At 48.0% G+C, this 18937-nt stretch overlaps 1 protein-coding gene across 2 annotated transcripts; it reads right to left on the bottom strand.

The window, feature by feature from the left end:
* Positions 1-6683: 6683 nt before the first annotated feature.
* On the bottom strand, positions 6684-16085 carry LOC122390570 (vitellogenin-1-like). Of its 2 annotated transcripts, XR_006258178.1 has the most exons (4): positions 15921-16085; positions 8440-12326; positions 7073-8153; positions 6684-6749 (listed from the first exon to the last, which is right to left on the bottom strand). XR_006258178.1 is itself a non-coding variant. In XM_043383653.1 (3 exons), exons 1-3 carry the CDS (start codon positions 15949-15951, stop codon positions 7215-7217), a joined length of 4857 nt encoding a protein of 1618 aa, XP_043239588.1. In that variant the 5' UTR covers positions 15952-16085; the 3' UTR covers positions 7046-7214. The 2 variants fall into 2 exon arrangements, 1 of the variants encoding a protein (XP_043239588.1); XM_043383653.1 differs by lacking the exon at positions 6684-6749 and having other exon boundaries at positions 7046-8153.
* Between the last annotated feature and the right edge of the window lie 2852 nt (positions 16086-18937).

Below are 18937 nucleotides of genomic sequence, written 5' to 3'. Positions count from 1 at the left end.
ACTTGGCTATCTCAACTCAAACCCCATGTTAAAGGTGGGATAGTCTCTTTAACATGCGTGTACTGTGTCCCTAACAGTTTGTTTCAGGGTGTAGTTTTATGGCTAACAAATTGTACTGATTTAATGTTAATTCGGTACCTTGGGGTAAGATGCCCCCTGCCCTGATGGAGAAAGACCCCCCCCCCCCCCCCTAAATCCGTCGACTGTCCTTCAAGGAACCCGTCAAATCATTTATTACATACTTGTGATGAGTGACAAAAGCCGATATGGGGCTATTAAGAGTCCAGTACGGTCGGGTGCTCCCCATGCCGGTCTCTCGGCCCACACAGCGACTTTTTGGACGGCATCTGACTCTGAGAGCCCTCACGACGGCCTCTGTGGGCCCCATTATTGGCTCCAAGGCCCCTCACGACATCCTTTGAGGGCTCCCACGTTGGCTCCACGGGCCGCGCTGGCATCTGAGGTCACCACGATGGGCTCGAGGGCCCTCAAGCATCATGAAGACCTATAATAAGGGCCCCACAGCGGTCTCCGAGCGCCACCACGGAGGCTTGTTTGGCCGCGCTGGACTATGATGGCCCTAACGATGACCTCTGAAGCCCCTTACGACTACTTTTGAGGGCCCTTACGATGACGTTTAGTGTCTACTGCATGCTCGAAGGGACTACTGATTTGTTCAGGCGATTCATGTGCCCATTTATGTCACTTATAGTGCAGGGGGCATCTTCCCCAACGCCAGGGGGCGTCTTTCCCACCCTTTGGGGTACCTAAGATGCCCCCTTTTACTTCTTCAGGAAAATGCTTAATAGCAAAAAAAAAAGTTATCATATTTCAGGCACGAAAGTGTGATAATTTTGGAGAAAAATTGTGTCGGCTTTTGTTGAAACTCCAAGTTTTTGCTTTCCTATCGTCATTTTCGAATAATGTATGACATTGCAAAACCCTGGGCATCTTACCCCACTCTCCCCTACATATGTTGCTAGTAGAGGTCACTGTTCATACCAGGTCAGGTCACAGGTCAGGTCACCAAAGGTCACCAAGGGTCACCACATGAACCCAACTTTTTTCTAAGGTTGTGCGATGCATGTTTTATGGCCAGTTTTTCATTTCCAACTCAATGGTATTGGTTATAAGACCATCAGGTACGGTTTAGGTCACTTTCTGGTGGAGGTCAAGGTCAAGGTCAGGTCAAAAAGGTCAGATTTCAAAGTTAATATTTTTGCATAAAATGGGTATCGATTCGATGCAGCTCGTCACGGGGAGTCTAATGGCGTCTTTGGTTTGCGCTACGAGGTCTAGAATTGCTGAAAATTGAGTCTGAAAATTTGACGTCATCAATTTTGAAGTGTAGCGGCGCCGAGGCGCCGAAGATGCGCACGACTCCGGGGTGCAAGCGCCGTCGGTGTCACAATCATGTGCATTTTGCGTTTATTGTGCCATTTAACAGAAAGTTGTTTTTGTTGTTCAGCTAAAATGTGCCAAAAGCTGTTTTTCATCAAGTTTGCATTGTCAATTGTAATTTTAGCTTTATTTCGCTAAAAAGGTTGTCTAAACGATTAACGTAAATATGTCCGTTTTTGGCCGCTACCTTGTTAAGCGGTATCTCCACGTCCTGTCTGCGCCGTGATTTGCGATACAGTCGGTAAGGACTTGTTTTTATTTACTAAAATCTTCATGCTGTATCATTGCGTTGACTTGCTCTTGTTTTGTTTCCTCTCGGTTTCTTTTATTTATCTCGGAGTTCATTTGTATCTTGTAACGATTGTCTGGTCTTTTCCAGAAACCATTGCATTGCATTGCCACATCGCATTAGAAGAGAATACAAATTGGTATCACGAACAGGCAGCGATGCGTTTAAGACGACGCGAGGAGCGCAGGCGGGAACAGTTTCGACTGTATCACACTGTATCGACAGTGTGACAAGTCGTGTGTCGAAAACTACAGTTTCGACTGTGTCGACAGTTTTGACTGTCGCACACTGAAGTGACAATTTCGACTGGGTCGAACTATCGACTCATTGATGCGACATTTTAGACTATTTGCAAGAAGTTGAAATGACAGTTTCGTCTACGTTGAAATGACTGTCGTTTGTACAGCGCCCGAGACCCGTTCGACTTCATTCGTCTCGGCGCTAGTGGATCGTCGTACCGGCGGCTGTCTGATGTCGGCCTGGAATCGCCGCCGCTGCAGCGTCAAGTCAGGGATTGAAAAACGCTAGTCTCGGCTTGCCGGTACGTTGGCTCTCGTGCAAAAGGCTGAGTGGGGTCAGTGACCCTGTTGAGCTCGATAGGCTTGTGTCTTGTCATGTAATGCGGCTTGTATTGCCGATCGCATTGGTGTTTGAAAGGTACGTTTCGCTTGTATCATACGTACCGTTTGAATCATGAATTTGTCGCGGCTGACAGTGCAATTGTTAAGGGCACAGCTTTTGGCTAGAAATCGTAATGCCAAAGGCACTAAGGCTGTACTTGTAAAAAGGTTAGGGGAAGCTCTTCAAGAGGAAGGCATTGATGTTACCCTATTTGTTGCTCGCCTAATCGGTAACTCTGTGACCGGGGAGGGTCAGAATGATGAACGTCAGGTAGGTCAGTCAGCTGCTTCGGCTACCAGTCCTGTCGTGACCAGTCTCGTCGACGGAGGCTCGAGGCCCAGCCAATCAGATATTGCTATTGACGCTGTAGATCCCGAGGATTGCTGCATTGAGATTTCTGGTGCTGGTGCTCGTTTGCGGGCCTCCGCTGCTGGTCAGAACGCTGTTCGGGACCCGGTAAACCAGCGGGCTGTCTGTCCTGATGAAGATGTGCAGCCAGCTGACAGTGCTTCCCATGATGGTGGGTCCGTCTTGTCTCGGGGAAGTGCAAGATCATCTCTGGCTTCGACGAAGGCCCAGGAGTCAGCTAGACGAGCTGCTCTGAAAGTGAAGATGAAGTTCCTAAAAGAAAGGCAGATGTTGGAGCTTCGTGAGCAGGAACTGAAGATGAAGAAGGAGGAATTGAAGCTGCGTGAAGCCCTTGAAGAATCTGAAGCCTTTGAAGCCGCACTTTCAGAAAGCGGGCCTAACTCGACTGTTTCAACGGCTGTTGGAGGAACCGGTAACAGCACCCAGGAAAGGATTTCGCCCATTTCGAGACCGGCCACTCCCCCTCCGGCACCAGAAGCTAGACGTACCGAGAACGAGGATCATCAGGCGAGCTTGATGAAGAAGTTGCTCACCTCGTGTGTTCTCCCAAAGCCAGACATTCCCGTGTTCTCAGGCGATTTTGCCAGATTCCACCAGTTTTTGAGAGCGTTTGATGGACGAGTCGCTAGCGTGGTCGTCGATGAGGAAGAGAAGCTTCGCTATTTGGAGCAGTTTACGTCTGGAACACCAAGAGACATCGTACGGGGATGCATGTTCATGAAGACCGGTGGCTATGAGGAAGCGAAGAGGCTATTGATGAAGAGGTATGGCAACCCTGACCGGATGGCTGAGTCATTCATCGACCGTCTGGTGCACTGGCCACTTGTGAAGGGTGATGATGTCGCTGGACTCGACAAGCTCGCGGTGGAGATGAGAGCCTGTCACAACGCAGTGGACAGTCTGAAGGGAGCCAGCCATGAGCTGAACCATCCAAAAACAATGAAGAAGATTTTGGAGAAGCTGCCCTTCGCAATTCAAGAGAAATGGCGGAGAGAAGTGGACCGTCTGGCAGAAGGAGAGGGAAGGTCTGCACTGTTCTCTGATCTGGTCAGCTTGATGGAAGTAGAAGCCAGAATCGCTTCAAATGCTGCCTTCGGCCGTCAAGTCTTTCTCAAGAAAGACCTATCAAGAGCCGACAAGTCTCAGGAGACCAAAGTCAAGTGTAATTACGTCAAAACCAAAGACGCTGAAACCGAAAAGAAGATATGTGTATTGTGCAAGCACGAGCACGACTTGTCTGCGTGCCCAGTTTTTGCAGAGAAAACATTGGTGGAAAGAGAGAAGCTTGTTCGTCAGCACGCGCTCTGCTTCGGATGTCTGGAGGCGGGTCACAGGTCCAGATGGTGTAAGTCCCGTCTGACTTGCATGGTGTGCGGGAAGGGCCACCCCTCTGTGCTCCATAGATACCAGACGGCGACGGTCAGCCACGATAGCCCGCCGATGACTCTATTAAGTGACCAGCGGGCTTCGCAGGCAGCAGTAAACGTCCTCTCTTCTAGAAGAGCAGGACATTCGGGTGTAAAGATGCCAATTGTTCCGGTGAAAGTGAAGTACCAAGGTGAGACTACTGTACAGACTTACGCCCTTCTCGACAGCGGTAGCTCATCAACCTTCTGCAGTCAGTTGTTGTTGGACAAGCTGGGGGTGCCCACCTCGGCGAAGACCAAACTCTCCGTCATCACCATGGCCAGGGACCCGCTCAAAGTCTGGACGGCTCCCGTTGAGGGCTTATCGATATGTGGCATCGACGAAAGTGACCCCGTTGACTTACCTGAAGTGTTCTCGTTGGGAAGCATCCCAGCTAGCCGGGAGGAGGTCTGTAGAGTTGACGATCTCTCTGACTGGCCACGCCTGCAGGAAGTCGTCCCGCCTGACATAGACGCTGAAGTAGGACTCTTGATTGGCGTAAACGTCCCGGCTGCTCTGGAGCCTGTCGACTTCATCAAGAGTCGTGACGGCGGCCCTTTCGCGGTAAAAACCAGGCTTGGATGGGTGGTCCAAGGCCGAGTTCGACACTTGAGACCGACGCAGCCGAAGAGCACCACGAATCGCATCAAAGTGGAGCCCCAGCATGGCTTCATCTGGACGGGAGCCTGGCTACTGGAGAACGACACTTGTCTGTTGAAGATCCTCGATGGCGGAGCGATGACACAGTTCAGCCGCCAGAGGTACGCCTGAGGAACGTTCTCCCCTTCGGCGCCAGGTCCTCACCCGGAGTCGCTGACTGTGCTCTGGGGCAGGCTGCGGAAGCCAGTGGTGAAAGAAGTTCGTGGTTGAAGCCAGATAAACCATTGGAGACTGAAGATGCTGTTGTGATCGCTGACAGTGGCCTTCAAAGGATCCAGCGACCACTGGGTCGTGTGATAGAAAGGCGTGCTAGCCAGGACGGACTGGTGAGAAGTGTTAATGTGAAAACGAAAGGAAGGGAGATGTGGCGCCCAGTCACGAAGCTGGTGTCATTGTGCTAGGCGCCAGCTGAGCGAGGACGCTGTGCCAGATGGTCTCTGTGCCAGTTCGATTGAGGCAATCTGCGTTGCGCAAGGTACTTGTTGATTTGGGGAAATGCAAACGTGCGCACTGCCTCTTCATGTTCCCCTTGTGTTCTCGTTTTGTATGTTCGGCCTTGAAGACCGAACGGGGAGGGTGTAGCGGCGCCGAGGCGCCGAAGATGCGCACGACTCCGGGGTGCAAGCGCCGTCGGTGTCACAATCATGTGCATTTTGCGTTTATTGTGCCATTTAACAGAAAGTTGTTTTTGTTGTTCAGCTAAAATGTGCCAAAAGCTGTTTTTCATCAAGTTTGCATTGTCAATTGTAATTTTAGCTTTATTTCGCTAAAAAGGTTGTCTAAACGATTAACGTAAATATGTCCGTTTTTGGCCGCTACCTTGTTAAGCGGTATCTCCACGTCCTGTCTGCGCTGTGATTTGCGATACAGTCGGTAAGGACTTGTTTTTATTTACTAAAATCTTCATGCTGTATCATTGCGTTGACTTGCTCTTGTTTTGTTTCCTCTCGGTTTCTTTTATTTATCTCGGAGTTCATTTGTATCTTGTAACGATTGTCTGGTCTTTTCCAGAAACCATTGCATTGCATTGCCACATCGCATTAGAAGAGAATACAAATTGGTATCACGAACAGGCAGCGATGCGTTTAAGACGACGCGAGGAGCGCAGGCGGGAACATGAAGTTTTTTTCGCTATAACTTGGCCAAAAAAGAGGTATTGATCTCAAATTTGGTATGTAGATAGAGGGCGGTAGGGAACATTACATATATTCCGTTTTTTCGAAATTCAAAAAACTTTTTGGATTTTTCGGCTATTATATTCAAAAAAATCTATTTTTTTATTTTTTAGGGGTCAAAATCCAAAAATTCGATAAACCGAAATAGCAGTTTTGTAGCCCTCTTGATTTCACACCTTTCATGTCGGAACATTTTTCTGTATCTCTAAAGCTGTAGGCCTGACAGCTCTTCCCGCGAAACCTTTTTTTGGGTCGAAAATGACGTCACTCTGACGTCATTAGCGGCCAAACTATCATAGACTTTGGAAAAAAATTTGGTCACCATGTGCGCTAGCTACTCCCGGGAGGGTACTGAAAGTTTGGTGACGATCGGCGCAGCGGTTCTCGAGATATATCAAAAAAACTAAAGAGGGGGGGGGCAAAAAAATGCCCCCCCCCCCCACCGCCTGGAAGGTCTGACAAGCGAATCGTGCGGTCAGATGAATGTCTATTGTCTAATGCCTATTTAGTCAAGAGAATGGCGCTTGGAGGCCTGGAGACGGCGTATAAAAGGATCGGTGGACGGTGGTATGTTCCTCACGAACCTGTTTTGATGTGATATGTACCTTTAGTTTGAAGCATAGGCATGATAGGTGCGGAAGATTAAACGCTAATATCTTCGGTATCTTGCAAGTGCCAGTAGCTATCGTTTATGACTGCATACGGTGAAACTCCTCCGATATTTTCACTTCAACTCGGATGTTCCGAAAAGACGTGACATTTGCTATGTGTCATGCTTTATTTATAACTACATACAGTCGTCCACATGTGATGCGTGATTTAATTGCATTACTGTATGCCTGGCCTATTAAAATACATTAGCCAGAGGGGTGTGGTAATAACTGGTGTAAGCAAATTGACCACGGTCAAAAACGAATTACCAAGTCAACATTTTGGGATGGCCTCGTTCAAAAAACGGCTAAGAGCTTCGGTCTAGACAATTATTTTATCGTTGGCATACAGTAAAATACATACCAAACTCGGCCGGTGATAAATTTTCAAGACCTCAGTCCTTACTGATTTTTGAACTCGGCCTTCGGCCTCGTTCAAAAATTCAGTAAGGACCTCGGTCTTGAAAATTTATTTACACCGGCCTCGTTCAGTATTATATATCACCAAACAGACAAATACAATTGATCATTTGTACACGTAGGTCACGATGGGAGCTCAAAGTTCGCGCATGGGTCTGTTGTCCGTTACAATCAGTAATCAAATGAGGGGCTCACAGGCTGGATAAGTCCTGCAACGACGCATTAGTAGCGGCCACGCATTTGACGATAGGGTTGCTGCAACCGCATCGACTGGTAAGACGGCTGTGCCTGAGCCGGTCGGCGGATGCAGCGAGAGGGCTCCCGCCACTGGCACTGGGAGGAGGAGCCGTCCAGAGCCACCCGGTACGCGTCGTAGAACTCCTGGCCAGTCTTGTAGATGCAGCCGCTGGGCCCCACCAGGTCGCTCTGCTCTTCGCCATCGAAGTCGCCGCACACTCCGCGCATGCGGTTGCGGTAGGCCAGCAGGGAGGCGTGGATCTGCACTCCTTCCTTCGAGATGATCAGCTTGACGTAATGCTCCGGAGCCACCACCTTGATGGTGTCGGGGGACAGCATCTGGACCAGGAGGACGGTCTTACGGGTGGCGTCGTCACGCAGAGTGACAGGTGTGCGAGCATCGATATTCTGGGGCTGGCCGTCCACCTTGAAGTGACTCAGGCTGCCGAGGTCGAACTCGGCAACCCGGTCCGCCATCACGACGCGGATGGTCGACTGCTTTTCGAACACAGCGATGTTGCGAATGCGGCTGCTGTCCGCAGTCAGCAGGGTCCAGCATTCGGACGGGTGGCGTGCCAGCGTCACATTGTCGTAGGTCTTCACTACCAGCCGGTCGACCAGGCAGACCGTCTTGTCAACACCATAGAGGCTGTCGACGATCTTCTTCGAGATCGACTTGCGCATGGTCAGAAGCCACGGCTCCTGCAGCATGTTGAACGGAAGCTGCACTTTGTCAAAGCTAGTGGTCGCGTAAGGCTTCAGGACTTGAATGCTGAGAGAATTGGTGGACGGTTTTAGCTGCATCTTGACATTGACCTTGCCGCTTGGGTTCTGAGAGAATCTGTTGTCGTTCATGTACGGCCAGAGCACGTACTTGAAGAAGCTTTCTACATTGTAGCACGCCTGCAGCACGTCCTGCGTCACCTGCAATAGACGGGTAATAGTCAGCCACTTAACATGTTCCTGTTCTATGCCAGAATGTCACATTTTTATCAGCGATGCGAAACCAAATGCAACCATGACAAAAGTTGGCATTAGTCATGAAATGAATCGTTTCCCATTTTTCATGGTCATCAAAAGGCACTAAACATTAAAAGCAAAATAAAAGAGGAATACTTGTCGTCAACAATACTACATTGTTAACGTTAACCATCTCCTACATTCAAAAGCATTCATTTCTTTCGCTCTCGTTTAACAGTAAGCTACTTACAGCGGTCCCAGTGAACTCCAGGTCGTAGTAGTTGGCCAGTGCAGCATGGTCCTTGGCAAGGCGGCAGTCGGCAGAGTTGGGATTTCCCTGCCTCTCGTGCTGACTGCAGCGTTGAGCCTCCGGGCAGGACGTGGCATACTCCTTGGCGAGCTCGTCACGACGCACATAGCCCTGCATCTTCAGAGAATGTTCCTGGCAGCTGCGTCCGTAGCCGAGCTTGGCCCATACCGGTGCCTTGATCTCCGTCCTCAGCAGCTCATCACGGATGTCGCTGAGAGTCGGGAAAGCAAGCTCGGCGTCGAGGCATGTCTCGCTGTTGGGAGAGTTTGCCTTGAGTGCAAGTTTCTGAGTGTACCAGTTGGGATCAGTGAGCAGAGCAATCTTCGAAGAGTATTGCAGCGGAGAGCCATTCTTCTGCGAGATGGTGGCCGTCGCAGAATATCCGTACTTGACGCTCATCACTTGCCTCTGCTGCTGGGACATCTGCGGACTCTGCATCTGCTGATTCTGCAGCATCTGCCGCGTCTGCTGGATGTTAGACTGAATCTGCCTAGTGTGTTCCTGGCTGGTGATGATCGGGCGACGCATTTCAGGTGACTGACCATCCGGCGACACAAGAGCAAACGTTGCCTGTAGTTTCTGGAAGGTAGACCGAGCAGTGTCGATCACAACATCGTAGTGTCGTGAGCGCAGCGACTCCATCATGAACCAGTAGCTCGTAAGTCCAGTACGGCCTCGCTTTGCCGCCTCGGCCCAGAATGTGCCAAAGCTCATGACAGGGCTGTCAGAAACCAGTCGCAGGTAGGCCTCGACTCCAACGTCCTTGCCGAATGGCAGCTTCCACTCAGTGGGGTGAGATGAAGTGATTTCCTTGGTGTCAGATGATGTGACGAGGCTCTCGTACTTGTTGACCTCTACTGCAGTGGTGAAGGGGAAGGTACGAATGTGGGCAACCTTGACCTGGGTCGACGACTGCTGCTGAACAGGCTGAATCTCGAGCTGAATAGCCTTCGCCCGAGTGTCCAGGGTTGCCTCGAATGACATAGGCAGCGACAGCTGCAGCTTGTTCTCAACGCCAGCGCCAAGCGAACGCAGCGAGAAGGGGTTAATGGTGGTGACAGTGACGAGATTCGTGACAGCAACAAACGGCTGGACGTTATCCATGGTGACGTGATACTGACCGTCCTGCGGTTTCCATTCAACGCTCATCTGACCCCGAACAGAAGCTATCATTGGCATTTTCTTCGAATAGATGACAGGCATGCCGATCTCAGAAGCGAAGGTGACGGTGGTATCCTCAAGGTAAGTGATTTTCTGCACCTGCTGTGACGACCAGCTTCCACCCTGGCGGACCTTCAGCAGCCAAGAGCTGTAGCTACTCTCGTCGAGGGCCACGAAGACGTCGACTGCTCCGAGCAGTTGAGCGTACAGGGTGGCGTGGAACTTCTCTGGAGCTTGCAGCTTCTCCTTCATAGATTGCATGAAGCTATCAAGACTCTGATAGACAGCGCGGAGATCGCGCGGTGACTGACGTGCACGCTGCTGGCTATTGTACTCGACTCCCATGATGTCATCGATAATTTGCTGGCCACCCTGCATGTTGAGACTCCACCGGTGGTTGCTGTAGAGGATGCTGTTAACGTAGTTTTGGAACTCCAGGTACAGAACGCTTGGAATAACCGATGTTTTGGACGCAATGGTGGCCCAGTGGGAGATGGCAGCCACTTGGTACTGAGGTATGAACTGGCCGTTATGGGAGCTGTAGCTTCCGCTGAGGGCATATCCACCCTGGGGAGGACGCACAAGAGGAAGTGTGATGCGAGCGTTCCGGCTCATCTCGAACAGCGGCTCAACGTGGGCCATGGTGACATTGGCCATGGTGCTGTAGGTGCTGTGGATGACGGCAGCAACAGCATTGCTGGGCTCAAACCAGGTGCTTGTGGCGATCTTTTGCCAGTAGGCGATGGGAGGGTTGGTGGCGAGAACCATGGTAATTGCAGCAACGCGAACCTCGGCAGGCTTAGAGATGTCGTGGTAGATCGGCGACATGATCTTGCGCACCTTCTCTGGGTACTGTGCAACAACGCGATAGAAAGCGTAAATGGCCTTGCTGGCTTCCAACGGGCTCTTTTGCATTGTCACAATACTCTCCAGAACTGGGATGATGCTCTTGTCCCCGGTGTTAGCGAGAGCTTGGATGAAGGCGAGCCTCTCGGATTCTTGGGACTGCTGAATGATGCTTTCCAAGAAAGGAATGAACTGCTCCTTCAGAAGAGCATTCGTTTGACTGTTGCAGAAGTGCTCTTTGTACAGTCCCTGCGTGTAACTGTGCTCCACGGTCGTGTTGCTGATGCAGATCTGGTAGAAGATGTTAGAGAGAGACAAAGCCATTGTCGCTCGCTGCATCTGGTGTGACTGAATCATTGGTGACCTGAATAGCTGGAAGAGTTGTTGGATCAGTTGGTAGGTGGGCGTCTTTATGTTGACCGGCAGTGTGGCCAGAATAGGTGTCATGCGGTTCAAGTCCACCTTATTGCTGGAGATGTCGTCAATGAGCCTCATCACAGTCGGGTTGGTGCCAGCCATAGCCAGACAATCCCAGTAGATACCCTTCTGACCATCAGTTTTCAGTTGGCTGTAGATCTGGCCCAGCTGATCATAGCTCAGCCAGCTGAGTGCTCGCTCAATCTCCAGAATGTAGCCTGTGACATCCTGCTGGACTGGATCGGGTACTTTCTGAGTCATCTGGTCTACCTTCTGGATCAGCTGGACGATGACACCGACAAGCTGGGTGGGGGGCATCTTCTCCAGGATGAGCTTGACTGGTGCGCCCGGGAGGTAAGTGCTCAGCTGTGGCGCCGACTTGAGGTCGGGAGTCTTCAGCCCCTTGCCGTCAGCGGTGGGGTACTGGAAGGCAAGGGTATTGTGCGTCACTCCCTGATGTGGCTCCCCGATGAAGGAGGCCATCTTTTCGTTCTTCTGCAGGAACAGTGTCTGGTTGGTAACTGTCCACAGTTGCTCAGTCTCATGACCATAGGGGAACATGAGTGCCTCACTCTCGGCCACCACGTACTGGATCTGGAAGTTGTTGCGGTCGCCGTCCAGGACGTAGCGTGCTGAGGCGCTGCGGTTTGAGGCGGTCAGGTAGCAGTCCTCGGTGTGGCAGGAGACGGCACCGGGAGTCATGTGCTGCCAGTTGGGCCTCGACTTGCAGTTCTGGTAGTTCTTCGTCTTGGTAACGACGAACGGATGGAAGCTGTCGAAGTCGGGCACCTTGATGCCTGGCAGAGAGGTCTGGGAGAGAAGAGTCAGCTCCTGCACCATGTCGGCCTTGAGCTCCTGCGGCAAGACCGGCGTCGTCTCGTACAGGGTCTCACACTCGCCTCCGATGCTCTCCTCCATAACGCGGAAGAAGTCGGCCTGCTGACCACTCTGGTATCCGCTGGGCTGAACCATGCTCGGCACGTCGATGGCTTGGTGTTTCTGCATATCCAGCTGGAACATCTGCGCGATCGACTTCTTGATGTTGACCACCCAGATAGGCTCCTCTCCAGAGGTGATGATCTTCCTGATCACTCCGCCGTTGAGCTCCACCTTGAAGACCTTGCTGAGCTCCTGCTGGTACTGCTGGACTGGAGAGTACGGCAAGCTGAAGCTCTTGCGCCACGGCTGTTGTGTGTAGGTGTTCTTCAGTTCACCTTGCTGGACGTTCTCCAGCTTGAAGAAGAGGTTGCCGGCGGTGGGCACCTGGACTGTGACCTTCATTTTCATTCCCAGAGCGGACCATTGCGACTGGATACCGGGGATACCGCTGGCCTGCTTTGCTTCGTACAGGTAGGTGTACTGCCGCTTGGGCTGGAAGCCCAACTCGGCAGCGCACACCGACACTGCCAACAGAAACAGAGACAGAACTAGGTGAGCTTGAAGTATGGGTGCACAAGTGCTTATTAAAAGGGCACTGAACTGCTAAAAGGAATCGGAAGGCGTTGATAACGATAAGTTTTATAATAAAATGTGAGCCAAGACATTTTTCCATTATATATAGCAGTCTGTGAGGTATTCTAATGTAAGCAGTAACGGAGGATTAGTTTGCGATGCAGCCCAGCGCATGTAAAAATGAGTGTAAAAAGCTTGGTAACGGGGAAGCTAAAGATTAGATTAAAGTGAATTGTATGACAATGGTACTTATCCAATGATCATGCCAAAGTAGGTAGGTACCTATATTCTACCCATTGCATTGGCTGGCATGTTTTGACAGTATTTGGTCTTATGTTATAGCAGCATAAAACAACATTTTTTGGACGCTTTTCCTTTTCCAAATCCCTAATTGAATCGGAATAAAATGACAAAAGAACCAAATTCGGGTATATTCGATCACAGATCTTATTCAACCGATACCAGCAGGTGTAGCAGTTGTTGACTACAATGTTCCACATATATATTCATTCACGTGAAAAAAGTTACCGCTAATGTGGAAACATCAGTTAAGTTGGCTAATGTTATCTTTAACATCAGGGGTTTGTCTTTGTGTAACTGACAGAGTTCGAGATTGCCTCTAGACAATAATAGCGCAGTCGGATATTTTCATGTTTATAAAACCTCGTAAAAGGCCTTAAACCCTTACAAAAAACTTATAAGCCCTCGCTGGTTATAAACAAATGGCTGCATGGAGGCGAACTGCAAAGAGCACAATAGGTGGATGAACCTGTGATGATTGTCAGCTGAACAATATATCTTTCAATAATGCGCAAATAATTGAGCATCGGCCAGTATCCTTCAACATTTTGGCATTTCGAAATTAACCCGTGCGTGACTGGGGTATTTTCCATAACGCGACTGGCTAAGCGGAGGAGGGGGGGGGGGGGGCTCCCCAGTCCTATCTCCGAAACTATGTAGGTACTGGGCCGATCGTCAATATTCAAACGGCGTCTGATAGCCCTGGAATAACTGTTGAGCGATATCTTATTTTATTGACCTCGAGGTCACCGATTACGTCACAGATCACTGCTCAAAGTAAGACAGAATTTTGGCTTAATCACAATTATTATGACGAGTATGAAAAATAACCTCTTGCTCATATCTGAAGGAATTAAAAAATTAAAGACCAATATATATTCGGGCGTGGCCCTTCCTCAGTGGTACAGTGTTACAATGGAACAAGAGAGACGTATGTCAGATATGAGCAAGAGGTTATTTTTCATACTCGTGATAATCTTATCAACAATGCTCAACTCAACGTTTCAATACCTGAAAACAATTATTATGGCTTAATCACTCTGGCCGCCAGCTAACGAGTTCGATAAGGCTCATTTTTGGTTTACGCACTCCTTGATATATGCCTTAGATACCCTGAGGGTACCGAACTTGAAATTCGAATTTTACAGGTCAAGGCCAGGTGCTCCTAGGTCACAGAAATTTTATATCATGTATCGGTCACGTGACGCATCAGATCCAATTTGAGCTAAGGAGCTCGATGGTGCTATCTATATTGCTGTAAGATGTCAAAAACGTACTGCAAATGGATTTTAAAAATCTACATTTTTGAAATTGAAATAATGCGTATAACTTGACCATTTTTTGAAGATATTGGGCTTAAATTTTCTAGAGTAGGTCATCAAAGGGTGTTCTATCACATATGTTCTGGTTGTTTTCGAAAACTTTTTTTTTCATCAAAATATATTTTTGTGATTGTACCTATATCAATATTTTTTCCAAATGTTTAAAATTTGGAAAATCGGAGATAGCAGCTTAATAGCCACGTTCATTGTAAGTCCACTCATGCCAAAAAATAGGTGTAGCTTAAATACTGAGTTCTTGAGAGCGATTGCCGTTGTTCGATGTTTTGCATAAAAATCGGCCGACATCACGTCACTCTGACGTCATTTTCGGCCGACCTATGGTAGCTAGATAGTTGAATTGCATTGTCACATTTACTGAATGTGAAATGGAAATCATCAATTGGAAAATATAACAACGCAAGTCGCTGAAACAGTGGCAATGAAGGCAACAAAACTGCTTGATAAAGCAGAGTTATATTGACTAGTATTGATTATTAACTGATTAACGAGCCGAGCACAATGCCGTCTTTAGCATAGGTACAGCCCTCAGCAGACTGCGTGGTAGGTATTCTTTTTTCGACAAAACCGATAATAACTCAAAGGCTATGCTATCAATCGGTCAGAACTCACTGCAAATAGATGCGCCATGCTCCACTCCTTCGATTAGGTCTATCACTTAACAAACTATACGCCTTGTGTGGCAACAAAATGCAAAAGTTTGTTTTGGGGGCAAATATAAACTTTTGGGTTTTGCTGCCGAACTAGATGGAAAATGAATACGGTGATGATGCCAACCTAAGGTGCGGAGTCTCACGCGTCTTGCTCTTACGATTTCCGAGTGACCGATAGCATAGTATTCGCGTTATTCTCGTTTTTGTCGAAAAAAGAATACCTACCACGCAGATTGCAGAGGGCTGTACTTACCTAAAGATGCTATATTTTTAGTTTAGGCTTTTGTATTCTGAAATTTACAACTGTTACGCGGATAAACACGTCTGAGTGTTGAGCTAGTTACAAATACCCTAGTTTCGACCGCTGTTTTACACTGTGTTTATAGTGACTGTCTTTTTAAGGTTGGCTTTTTACTTAAAAGTCGCTTTGAACACATGATATTTGTTAGGTGAATTACTTGAAAAAAATTGGTTAGTGCACATTGTAACACACACAGGATTGACTCGCTTAAATTTTTTTTTATACATGAATCCCATTTCCTCGACGCACATTTCGTATTTGACTGTATTTACAAGGCAACAGCGACGGTCGACTTGTCGGAAATTGTAACTGAACTCGGGGACCAAGCGTATGTACGGGCGGCGTTAAGCACTACGGTAGGTACTTAATCGGTGTTCAAAACATATTTGAAAAATATTATTCGTTTAATCAGTAATCACTACAATGTGCGCAAACCAGCATTCCCAGTCTTAGCAAATCTCGTAGTGTGTCCATATAGACGTTTACAGCGAGGGTGGAAATTGAATAAAATGGACCATATACCTATGTTTTGATTTAATTGATACAGCTTAACAGGGATTATGAGAAAGAAGGTGTAAGTAGACGCTGATTGTTCGTAAGATTAAAGTTTAGTATGAAATTTCTCGACACACTTCCTTATTTTGTTGGAGCTTTCCATAACTATGCAGTTACATTCTGTGATAGCAATCGTATTGGTAAGCGTTTTTCTATTAAAAAAAAAAACGCTCTTATGGATTATTTTACCGAATGTAGAAACAACGTAAGCAATGTGTGACCTATTCGTACACGATCTCGCAAAGATAAGCACAATTTATGACGATGATTTGGTATGGCCTTCTCTAGGACTATGTTAAACGATACGGTTGCCGTAAGTACCAACGAAATATCGAGCTTCATTGAGAGATGCACGAGCAGCAGGAGGGACGGTATATCTGGTCGGCCAGCACTTACCGAGCAGCAGCAGCACGAGTGAGGCGGCCATCTTGTCCGGACGGCCCAGCTCTGTCGCCCACCGGCGCGCCGGCCCGGCTTATATACCCAACTGCGGCCGACGTGGCGCGCCCGGTGGCCGCCCTGGCAGGGTCTGTGTGAGGCCCAGAACCCCTCACTGGGTCTGGAGCGAACCGCCCAGGAGGGGGAAGGTCGCAGAGGATGGGCCGCTGAGGTCGCCGCCGCTGGCTGTTTATCGCGACATTGGGAACAGCGAGGCACAGACACAGGGCTCGCGAGAGGTAGCAGGCTGACTCTTCGACTTTCAACAATCTAATGGGAACTGGGCAAGGATCACCTCCATTCTCCAGCGATACGCAACATCAACAACGCCAACATATGCGCAAAATATACGCAACACCAACATATGCGCTAATGCCTAGACAGATGTACATACATACGACATCGGCCGTTGCTGATGGAACAGTTAGATTTAAAATGCAGGCCGTTCAAAAGTCCACTGACTGCCTAATTGTTGTCATAGCAATTTGATGTTCAATTCACTTTTTATGTAGATTTTCCCACAATGCGCATTCACTTTAGCAGTTGCGACAAACCGACAAACGAGAAGCTGTTACATAACAGCTACTTAAACTTTTGGCTTAAAAAAAAATGTTTATCACTTAACAGTGAGGAGTTTTTTTGCTTTAATCGTTGTTTTTGTTGTTTATTTTCCTTGTTTGCCGTTTCTGCCACTTGTTTTTTTTTTAGAAAACGATATTTATACAAAACTGACGCTATATTCCGCTCATTTTCAACAATATACCTAAGTTTTACATTCATTTTACACTCTTTGGACAATAGGTGAATAAATTTCAACTGATGAAACAACTATAATGGTCGGAATATTCAAGCCTGTCAGATCGTTCAAGTGCACCAACAATTTAGGCATGAGTGGCATGAGTAATGAACTGAAGGTCAAAAAAGTAAAACCAAGAGAAATATTGATATTTTTGGCTTGCCAGGTGTTGAGGCTTCACGTGCGCCTTTTTTTAAAGCACATAAAGTGATTGATAGCATATCGGACCTAATGTAAAATGTTGACATTGTACACATTGAACAAGAGGCTCTGAGACAGCCAAATAACTCTACTGTCGAGGTAACTTGGCTGGTGCAGTGGGCCTGTTCAGCCGGTTTTTCCGGAAATTAATGTTTCAGGTGACCAATTTTCTCAGCGTCGTCATAACGAGTTTTTCATATGTATCTCTTGTGTTTGAGTAGGTGTGATGTTTCCATTCTACTGACCTTGACTCATATTTGGTCCTAGCAATTTCAACAGTTTATCAACAGCCCAGGGAACCCGGTTATTTCAAACTGTGTGCTTAGCTAGGCATTTAAATGATTTTTAACGCAGTGTCCGATAACCGCATGCGACATGACACCCGAATGGTAATGGAGAAAGTGACTTCGCTGTGAATAAATACCCAGATACTTTACCCAAGGCAGGGTTATAAAAATCAAATAAAATCAACGCCTTCTACCATTGTTACGAATGTAAGATGCAGCCACCTTAACCCGCGGCGGGCCGGTGCTCCACGACTTCCGCGCCGTGCCGGGGGAAGGGTGTCTGAACACCCCCCGTCTAACTCGGCGCCTGGGCCACGTAGCGACACGGCGGTAAGCGGCATTCAAAAGAACGTCAAAAATAATGACGGAAACACTCGATAATTTTTGGTTCAGGTCAAAGGTCAGGTCGCCAGGTCATCAAAGGCCAAATGTAGTCCATTTAACAATTTTGGAAACAGCCAACGGCTAACTCGGGAACCAATAGAGCTACAGCGCCTTGGTAAAGCGCATTCGATAGACCTTTTACAGACCGTTGTGAGTAATGCTCTCAGATTTGACCTCAGGTCAACGGTTTAGCTTCCAAAGGGCAAAAACAAAAACAAAAATAGTCCCTTTTCACGAAAAGTTTTTTGGTAATAACTTTTGACTCAGTAGCGCCACGACATTACTTTTGCCAGCATCGTGTTCACTTCGTCAGACGCGTCGAATGAACTATAACTTGACCTTGAAAGGTCATTTGGAAAATTTGACCTCAGGTCAAGGTCATTCCCGGACCGGAATGAGTCATGTTGCATATCAGTCGATCCTTATCGTCGAGCTAAACATATCTGACGTGCTTTCACCGCTCTGGAACGTCTCTATCAAAAGTTATAGCCAAGAAACTGCTGGTGACCGTTCATGACCTGAAATGACCTCAGGGGCACACAGAGGGGACACAGGTGCATTTCTCCGGCTCAGTGTGTCATGTTTATCTAAGAACCGATGTTTGAGACGGTTTTGGACGACATTCGTCCAAAAGAGGCGCATTTCAATTTTCTTTCCCATTGACTTATAATGGAGAGGTCGCAAAATCGACCTGACCTTAGGTCATAGATATAAAAAATACGAGATATACGTTTTATACATACGGTTACCCTTATCAATCACTGAAAGCTTCGAAGTGATCGCTCAGTCGGTGTAACTACAGAGAGCCTTCGAACTTTTTCTGAGGTAAGGTCACTTGACGTGGCCTGGTGACCTGACCTTAAATGGCCGGCGATTCGGCGTATGTCAGCGTGCATTATCCGCGTTTCCAGTCGTTTTGTGATTGCAAATATTCCAACGTGTGAAACCATATTTGTGTCATGCCTTATGGTAAATTGTAAGGTCACGTAAGGGTCATGTCAAGGTCATTGACCTCTGATGAACCTGATTCGCGTTTTCGAATTTCACATGTTTTTAGGATAGTTTCTGCAGGAGCTGATTTAAAATTAAACACCAATTTGAGCATTTACGAAGTGGTTTTGGGTCCTACGTAACATGTTGCGAAGCTGTCAGTGGTGGTTGACACCTTCTATGGATAGCCAGCAGGGCGCTTCTGGTTGAACTGACCTGACCTGACCACATCTACTCCAAATACATACATACATGCAACACCTCTGATTAAATTAACCCGCTCCCTGCTGGGGAGAGTGAACAGCTCCCTGTGGTTT

Source organism: Amphibalanus amphitrite, unplaced genomic scaffold, assembly GCF_019059575.1.
Source record: "Amphibalanus amphitrite isolate SeventyFive unplaced genomic scaffold, NRLGWU_Aamphi_draft 000401F_arrow, whole genome shotgun sequence".
NCBI classification, from domain to species: domain Eukaryota; kingdom Metazoa; phylum Arthropoda; class Thecostraca; order Balanomorpha; family Balanidae; genus Amphibalanus; species Amphibalanus amphitrite.
Note: the sequence above shows the minus strand (reverse complement) of the source record. Positions and strands in the feature narration are given on the sequence as shown.

What these genes read in the sequence shown, in the direction of transcription:
- LOC122390570 (XM_043383653.1), bottom strand. Translation starts at nt 15,951, where the DNA reads ATGGCCGCCTCACTCGTGCTGCTGCTGCTCG. An exon ending in ACTCGTGCTGCTGCTGCTCG is followed by an intron (nt 12,327 to 15,920) that starts GTAAGTGCTGGC and finishes TTCTGTTGGCAG; the next exon opens with TGTCGGTGTGCGCTGCCGAG. An exon ending in TGGAGTTCACTGGGACCGCT is followed by an intron (nt 8,154 to 8,439) that starts GTAAGTAGCTTA and finishes CGTCTATTGCAG; the next exon opens with GTGACGCAGGACGTGCTGCA.